This window comes from Galeopterus variegatus, unplaced genomic scaffold (genome assembly GCF_000696425.1).
Source record: "Galeopterus variegatus unplaced genomic scaffold, G_variegatus-3.0.2 Scaffold204, whole genome shotgun sequence".
NCBI classification, from domain to species: Eukaryota; Metazoa; Chordata; class Mammalia; order Dermoptera; family Cynocephalidae; genus Galeopterus; species Galeopterus variegatus.
In genome coordinates, this window is record NW_007726315.1 from 13,824 (window position 1) to 22,946 (window position 9,123).

Below are 9,123 nucleotides of genomic sequence, written 5' to 3' on the forward strand. Positions count from 1 at the left end.
TAATATTATAAGTATACTAAAAATCACTGAATTGTACATTTTTAAATGGTTAATATGGTAAATTTTATGTTATGTGAATCTTATCTCAACTGAATTAAAAAAAACCAAAACTAAAAAAACCATCCAGCCTATATCAGTGAAGATAAGAGAAGAAAAATCAGATGGCTGAGTGCAGATTGCTTAGAGTTGCACTGTTGTGGGCTCTCTCTGGGGAGGACACCTAGTACTTCCCTGAGTGCACCCCTGCCCCCCATTCCAGCCAGGTCGAGGGATCTTCCAGGGAATCAAGCTGCAAGTTGACACATGCCTCCTGGAGTTCAGAGAACACAGAAGCTAGAGTCTGATTCTCCCCTGAAAATGTCTCCACATAGTGAGAGACGTAGGACTGGGTGAGAGATGGTTCTAAGGCTTATGCCACATTGTAAAAACCCTATTAAGAGTGCTGCCCACCAGAGTGAGGAAACCTCCACAGGAAACTCCTGTGTGCAGCAATCAGGTGCCTGCAGAGCTAGGGACCCCAGTGAGCACCGTCTCCAAAGAACCCCCAATGTGCCCCCAGGTTAAAAAAAGAGGCAAGAATAGATATCTTCCAATGTCCAAATTACACCCGGTGACAGGACACATGCTAGAATCAAGAGAAATAAAGAATGTGAAAACGTTTCATAGGATATAAAATGCTATCAAAGTGTTAATTATTCATATAAACAACTTAGAATCATCTAACTAGTGCTGTAACAATCTCTTGTCTCATATCTCTAATTCTTTATGTCTTTAATTACAACCTGAGAAATTCTGGAAATCACAGGGCTGGAAGAACTCCTGAGATTTCATCTACTCAAATCTCTGTGTCCAGGCAGGAGTTCCAGACCTAGCCAGAAATTCACATCACCACACCCACCTCAGCATGCCAGATTCAGAATCATGCCAAGTGTCAAGCCACTTTCTATTTTCCTTTACTCAATGGTCAAAATACCAATAGATTATGCCACACGGACAGAGAAATATCTATCTGTTCTATTTTAAACTCCTGAGAAGACAACTCAACCATCTGTCTTGGCAACCCTGGCAGAAATGTCTCTCTTCTCTTTAATCTAAATCCTTCAAATAGAACTTTGAGATAATTTTGTCCCATTCCATTTTCAAATAATTTGAAACACAGTTGTTTACCATCTGGGTTATAGGATTATATAATGTCACAGCGTTGTGGTGAGCAGTAAATGAAATAATGCAGGGAAAACATAGAGCTCAGTGTCTAGCACATAATAATGGCCCAATACATATTTATTATCACTATCATTATAGGCATTAGGGCTCTATTAGTCACAAGGTACTTAAGTATAACTCAAAACAATTTAAGCAAAAAAAAAAAAGGGGGGCGGATGGAAAATGTAATTAAAAAGGAAGTATAAGTGTTCGGGCACTTCTGGATCTAGGACCTAAATAATGTTTGCAGGATTCCTCTTTCCCTTCCTTCTCCTCCATCTTTCAGACAAGCTTTTTGCAGTACAAAGAGCAGAACAGCAACCAACAGACTCAGTTGGAGTAAACCATCCCTCAACCACCTAGAATAGCTTTCCCATTCATCAGTTCATGGATCAAAAATTTGTTGAACATGCCAAGCAGGGTTCTAGGAGTTGGGAATAGAATAGTGTCCAAGACAGATAAAATCGCTGCCCTCATGGAAGTTATGTTCTAGTGGAAAAAGGAGATCTGTTAGAAGAAGGTGAAGAGAGTTCTGGGATGCTGGAAAGATAAAAATGTTACTTCCACAAAAATGAGGTCATATTGTGTGCCATTATTAAGGGCAACTCTTACCTTTCTCTTCTCCCAACTAGTAAACCCAAACCTTTCACAACTTTCTTCCCTTCAACAAATGAATGGAACCCCCCAAATCAGTTCTTCAAATGGATAGCCTGCTCAGTGGATTTTGAGTGCATGTAGTTTACGCTGTGTAACCTTTGCATAATGCATCTATGATATGCCTGCAACTATGATAACATAAGCTTCCTGCTTCCATTTTTGAAAGTCACTTTTTCTTTTTAGACTATTTTTTGCCCGCGCCCCCGCCCCTCGGACCGGGCTCCCGGAGCGGGGCGCCCCGCGCGCGGGCACTCGGCGGCCAGAGCGCCGAGGCGGTACCTTCAGCCGTGCAATGAGAGGAGCCCGGCAGGACCAACCCGAGGCGGCGGAGAGGGTGGCTGCGACTGGGGCTGCTGCCGCCGCCGCCGCCGCCACCGCGGCTGTCGAAACTCCCCAAAGTTGAGAGCCTGCGAGAGGCTGCCGCCCGCCGGGAGCAAGAGAGAAAGGAACTTGGAACGTGCAAGTGACAGGCGCGGACAGACAGACGCGCAGACCTTCAGAAGACACCACTGCCGGCGGCCTGTCCCCGGAGCCCGAGAGGCTTCCCAGCTCGTGAGTTGTTTTCTGGACTGGGGGCTTGATGAATATTTCCGTTTAATTGTTTATAGGATGCGTTTGTGTATTTTTGTGTCTGCTGGAGGGAGTTTTAAAAAACGCAGGATGCATCCTTTTTTAAAAAAAATTGAGTTTCTGATGGTGAGACAGATGTTGGTTTTGAGAGAATGTGACTGTCATGTCGATGAGCAGGAGTAACCCAGGAAAAAAATGTATTTAATAGTAAAAAGTCAAGCAGAGCTCCCCAGTGTGAAATAAAATCCATTTCAAAAGTTATTGGACAGAAAATAAGGTCTGATTTTTAAGGGTTAACTTCTGCTGTTCTCCCCTCTTAAATGTTGTTTACCAGGTTCACTGGTGGGAGTCTGGGCTGGTGGAAAGGCGCCGGGAAGAGGCTCCGAGGCGACCATAATGTCTTTACGTTTACACACACTGCCCACCCTGTCTGGAGTTGTCAGACCGGGCTGCAGGGAGCTGCTGTGTTTGTTGATGATCACGGTGACTGTGAGCCCGGGTGCCTCTGGGGTGTGTCCCACCGCTTGCATCTGTGCCACCGACATTGTCAGCTGCACCAACAAAAATCTGTCCAAGGTGCCTGGAAACCTTTTCAGACTGATTAAGAGACTGGATCTGAGTTATAACAGAATTGGGCTTCTGGATTCTGAGTGGATTCCGGTATCGTTAGTAAAGCTGAACACCCTAATTATTCGTCATAACAACATCACCAGCATTTCCACGGGCAGTTTTTCCACAACTCCAAATTTGAAGTGTCTTGACTTATCATCCAATAAGCTGAAGACAGTGAAAAATGCAGTGTTTGAAGAGTTGAAGTTTCTGGAAGTGCTCCTGCTTTACAACAATCACATTTCCTATCTGGATCCGTCAGCGTTTGGAGGGCTTTCCCAATTGCAAAAACTATACCTAAGTGGAAACTTTCTCACGCAGTTTCCTATGGATTTGTATGTTGGACGGTTCAAGCTGGCTGAACTGATGTTTTTAGATGTTTCTTATAACCGGATCCCTTCCATGCCAATGCACCATATAAACTTAGTGCCAGGAAAACAGCTGAGAGGCATCTACCTTCATGGAAACCCATTTGTCTGTGACTGTTCCCTGTACTCATTGCTGATCTTTTGGTATCGAAGGCAGTTTAGCTCAGTGATGGATTTTAAGAACGATTACACCTGTCGCCTGTGGTCTGACTCCAAGCACTTCCATCAAGTGCTTCTGCTCCAGGAGAGCCTTATGAATTGCTCTGACAGCATCATTAATGGTTCCTTCCGTGCACTTGGCTTTATTCATGAGGCTCAGGTCGGGGAAAGGCTGATGGTCCACTGTGACAGCAAGACTGGTAATGCAAATACTGATTTCATCTGGGTGGGTCCAGATAACAGATTGCTGGAGCCGGATAAAGAGATAGAAAACTTTCACGTGTTTCACAATGGAAGTCTGGTTATAGAAAGCCCTCGTTTTGAGGATGCTGGAGTGTATTCTTGTATTGCAATGAATAGGCAACGCCTGTTAAATGAAACTGTGGATGTCACAATAAACGTCAGCAATTTCACCATCAACAAATCCCATGCTCATGAGGCATTTAACACAGCTTTTACTACTCTTGCCGCCTGCGTGGCCAGTATTGTTTTGGTACTTCTGTACCTTTATCTGACCCCATGTCCCTGCAAGTGTAAAACCAAGAGACAGAAAAATATGCTAAACCAAAGCAATGCCCATTCATCCATTCTCATTCCCGGCCCGGCTAGCGATGGCTCTGCTGATGAACGGAAGGCAGGTGCAAGTAAAAGAGTGGTCTTTTTGGAGCCCCTGAAGGATACCGCAGCAGGGCAGAATGGGAAGGTCAGGCTCTTTCCCAGTGAGACGGTTATAGCTGAGGGCATCTTAAAGTCCACAAGGGTGAAATCCGACTCGGATTCAGTCAATTCAGTGTTTTCAGACACACCCTTTGTGGCGTCCAGTTAATTCTGTGCCTGTATTTGTATGATGTAATTTAATCTCTCCATATTTAACTTTGTGTGTGGTCTACGAAATAAACAGCAGGACAGAAATCATGTTGTTTTTTCTGTTTTTTGTTTTTTAAATACAACCACATGGTCGCTTAAAATGGTTGACAGGAAATGAAGTAAAGTACTCTGGTTCTTCAATGTGCCAAAGAAAGATGGGGTTGTTTCCAAAGTTTAAATTCTAGATAACAATATCATGATCTTTAGCACCATTAATAATTTCAGAGCTGGTCTGGAGGTGATATGACTCACATTGTTCCTCTTTTCAGGATTCTTAAAAGAAAAAATAGACTTTATGTGTTAGTGTTCTTTAAAAATAGACTTTGCTAACTTATTAGGACCAAAGTTGAGTTATTTTACAGACAAGCATTAGTACTATTGTATTTTTAAAAGTTGTAGAAGGAAGAATCAACCAATTGTTTATAAAGCAGGAAGTAAACTTCAATTTGGTAATGTCTTAGTCAAAAGCATTATTTCAGACCAGAGTGAACAGACTACACTGGTAAAATTTACTGGATAATGCCATATCCTCTCTGGTGTTAGATAAATAGTGCAAGAAAGGTAGATGTGTTTGTCTTCTTTCCGTTCTGTATCTTTGTACAAAAGATCTCATTGAAAGATTAAAGTCATTGTTATTTGTTGCCATAAATATATAGATGTCAACACCAAAATGTCTGAGTAACTTCCTAAACTTTTGTTTTGGCAGATTGATATTTGTTCATATGCTTGTGTATATGTAAATCTTAAATTATATGAACTATTAAATAGACCTTACTGTACTGTGCTTTGGACATGTGAACTAATGTAAATATACGTATTCCGTGACTTGATGTTTTGTTTTATTTGTCTTTTAAAAACATTCATCTAAGATGTTTTATGTGATCAGATTGTGCTATCTTGTGTAAAGCACCATCTATAGCAAATATCTCTCCAAAACTTTTGTAGTTGCAGTATAGAGTTTTTTTTGTTTTTTTTTCGTCTTTTTCGTGACCGGTAAGGGGATTGCAACCCTTGGTGTGGTGTCGCCCACACCGCGCTCAGCCAGTGAGCGCACAAGCCATTCCTATATAGGATCCGAACCCGTGGCGGGAGCTTCGCTGCGCTCCCAGCACCGCACTCTCCTGGGTGCGCCACAGGGCTGGCCCATAGAGTTTATTTTTTAAAGAGGGGGAAGGCTTTAATGTTTTCTAGGCCAATTTATACCTTCTATTAACACCTTTTACTCTGATATAATTATATACGTTAGACACTTCAACCCTGATTTTGCCACAAGTGAGAGCCTGAGACACCTCCTTCCTATCCCCATCTCTACCATGAGGTAATCAAATATCTTCCCTGGACCTAGGTTTCTTCAGCTGTGAAGTGGAGGTTCCTTCCCATACTGGAATTGATGATTTGGGGGTGGTCTTGCTCCATCACAGACTTACACTGGCTTTCTGAAATTGTACCACATACTGATGGAATACAGGAATGGGATTAGGATAAACCAGCATAGCACTGTAAAGACATCGGGATCATCAAGTATGAATGCGTACATTCTTCCCCTTTCTCAACAATGAATGAATCCCAGAGAAGGTGGTGGGTTAAGGTCGAACAGTGAATTAGTGACAGAATCCTTTACAGATAGAAGGGAAGTGGGGTTCGGCATTCTCACTGGGGGAGATTAGGGGATCAAAGGAACGGCTACCTTTAATGGGCATGGGCGTGGCGAAGGAACCAAGGAATCAGACAAAAGAGTTATCAAAAAATGGCAAAGGAGAATCAAGGATGCATTGTCACTGGGGCTAGAGAGAATTTTTAAAAGATGGGAGAGGGCAACAGTAACATATTACAGAGAAGCAGATGAGGGTGGAAGATTAACCACTGACTCTAACAGTGGTGGTTTTCTGGGAATGGTGTCTATAATAATAATAATGGACACGTGGTGGGAGCACCCTACATGGTGCCTAAATGCCATGCGGGGCTTTCAGTGGCAGACTCTGGTCAGCAAGGGGTTAAGGAACAAGTGGCCAGGAAATGTATCTTTAGAGAATAGGATGCAGAACTAGTGCTCAGTAGCATTAAAAAACTCTTATTACATGGTGTTAAAAATTACTTCCCTGGACCTTAAACACTGACCTCACCCTTCAAAGTCCTTTAGAACCAAAAATGTTACAAGCAAGCATTTAATTCTAGTTGCTGCCATTTAAATAATTAGGATGGATTCTATGATTTGTATGGCCTTGTCAATCATCACCTCTTCTTCATATTTAGAAAAATCCAGACTGAGGAGATGCTGTGATTCGTTTGGGATCACACATCTAGTCTGGACACAAGAAAAAACTCTTGAACCAATAAGCTACCTGGCAATGGACAAGGCTGCTTCAAGGAACCTTGAATAAGAAGGTACTTCATAAAGTTTGTGGAAAGATAGAATTAAAAGATAATATGAATCTTTCCATGTGCTTTTTGAAGTACCCTGGTACTCTCAGAGTGTGACAAGGAAATAGCAGAGAGGATTCCTGAATCGAATCTTTTCTGGATGGGACATCTAAGGTCCTGCCAGCCCTCAAACCTTGATCCTAGGAAATAAGTGTTAATTTGGCAGGGAGATATGGACCGTGCTAGGAATGGGGAATTAGTGGAACCTAATCCTGGCTGATCCTAATATTTACTCACTGGTTAAAGGATAGGATGGGCTGAGATAGAAAACTAAGATACTTATATCCCAAAAAAAGAAAATGTAAAAAATCCTGAACACTGAAAAGCAAATTTGTGTTCTGACCAAAAATAAGAAAGCATGGTTATGAAAAAAAAAGCATGGAACTAAATGTTATAATGTGGAATTTTAAATTCTTAGGTGTATAAATTTTTTGGTAAGAGCCTGATCATATGTAGTTTAAATATAGGAGCAAAATTAATTTTTTCTTTATAAATTTGTCCTACTCAAAACTTTTATATAATTTTCCTTCCAAGTAAAAATCTGGATTTATGTAACTGGGTTATACATTTAAGCCACTTAGTATTTTTTATTACATAGTTGTGAGAGGTAGAGACTTGTTAGAGAAATCAAGCCAAGATCATAAAAGTGAAATTTTCTCAGGCTCAGAGTATTTTCTCACTATAATAAAGATACTGGATCCACTATTTCCTGTATGTTTATGACAATGTATTCTATAATTTATTGTGAGTTAAATTTTTTTAAATACACTTTTAAGATTTATCATCTGAAAGAATTTTCCTATTTATAGCCAAGTTCTGCATTAGTCCTTGCTGTTTGTCCTAGAGACATTTAAATATATTCACTTTTAGCTTTAATTGCTTGAATTATTTGCACAGAAAAATGGTTTTTATTTTTCTACGTGAACATTTTTCTAAAATGTTAATCAGAAGGGACGTAGGTGAAACTTATGGGGGTGGAAACATAAGAGAGAGAGGAAGACACACTGTGAGTCCAAATTCTGAAAAGACATTTGATTTTGGATCATCCTGCTAAGCCCTGTTAAAACAGGATATAGCTAAGCATCCTCCAACATCATGGGCTTTCCTTTACTTTACCTGCTGCATGATTACTGCCATCTTTCAGTGTCATCTGGTTTACCAAATGATCTAGCACAAGGTCAAAACTAGGCTTCTTAATACTCTCAGGGGAAAGTTAAGAAAACAAGGGTTTCCTGCAGTTACCCCTCTACACACTCCCGAAACAAAGATTTTGATCCAGGAAACAGGTAAGGTCTGCCCATAATACTTTTTAAAAATTTACTATGTAATTTTTTATTATACTTATTTTGATGAAACACATCCTCAGATGGGCCATAGCAAATTTGTGTTTGAGGCTATGTCAAAAATACATTATTCTTACTTGCTAATTGATTTAATAAAAAGAAGAATCTTAGTCCTCTAAAAGAAAATTCTGATATATTTTTTTCTAACATTTTTTTTCTACAAGAGTTTGGTTCACTGATACTGAATGAAACTTAGAGTGAACTATTGGCTGTAATTTATGACTTATGGTTTTCTAAACTATAAACTGTGGAATAACTGCTTTCAGATGACTAAATCACTCGTTCTTTTATTTTTAAAGCTATTTTTAGTTTGAAAGCAGCTACAACAGATCGGGTTCATAACAATGAGCTTTGGAGCTTTCAAATTTGATTAGATCATAGTAAAGTGAGGATATATCCCAAGGATGTTTGAATGCAGATTTTATCTACAGAGACCAAAACTCCTTTGTTTTTCCAATATATTAGAATAATATTTTTTAAAGAGAACACTAAGACTTTTTTTTTTTTTTTTTTGGTGCTGGCTGGTACAGGGATCAAGCCTAGGACCTTGGTGTTATCAGCACCATGCTCTGACCAACTGAGCTAACCAGCCAGCCCTAAGATTTTTTCATGGTTTTCTCTCATCCCTCCCTGCCCAAGAGCCAGCCACTAAACCCGTGTTTTATTATATATTATAATATGAAAGTTAGTGTGAAAAGATGATGATTAGTTTGCCCATGCAAGTACTATTGAATGCTAATATTTAAAAAGTAGAACTAAAAACCCTTATAAAATCCTCTTGAATAATTTAGAGGACTGCTTAACGGACCATTGCTGTTTGTGGATAGATACCAGGGAAGGGAGCCCTTTTACAATAAGGACCAGAGGAAGCAGAATATGGGAAAATAGACAATGTAAATTGTAAAATGTACGTATGGAATTTATAC

The 9,123-nt window shown here is 40.2% G+C and overlaps 1 protein-coding gene and 1 non-coding gene across 2 annotated transcripts; one reads left to right on the forward strand and one right to left on the reverse strand.

The window, feature by feature from the left end:
- The first annotated feature begins 2,052 nt into the window (after positions 1–2,052).
- Positions 2,053–5,318, forward strand: AMIGO2 (adhesion molecule with Ig-like domain 2). The gene is made up of 2 exons (XM_008565813.1): positions 2,053–2,412; positions 2,765–5,318. The coding sequence occupies exon 2, from the start codon at positions 2,827–2,829 to the stop codon at positions 4,390–4,392; it is 1,566 nt and encodes a 521-aa protein (XP_008564035.1). The 5' UTR covers positions 2,053–2,412; positions 2,765–2,826; the 3' UTR covers positions 4,393–5,318.
- A 3,397-nt stretch (positions 5,319–8,715) lies between these two features.
- On the reverse strand, positions 8,716–8,789 carry TRNAI-GAU. The gene has a single exon. It is a non-coding gene; the product is annotated as a tRNA-Ile (tRNA).
- Positions 8,790–9,123: the final 334 nt, after the last annotated feature.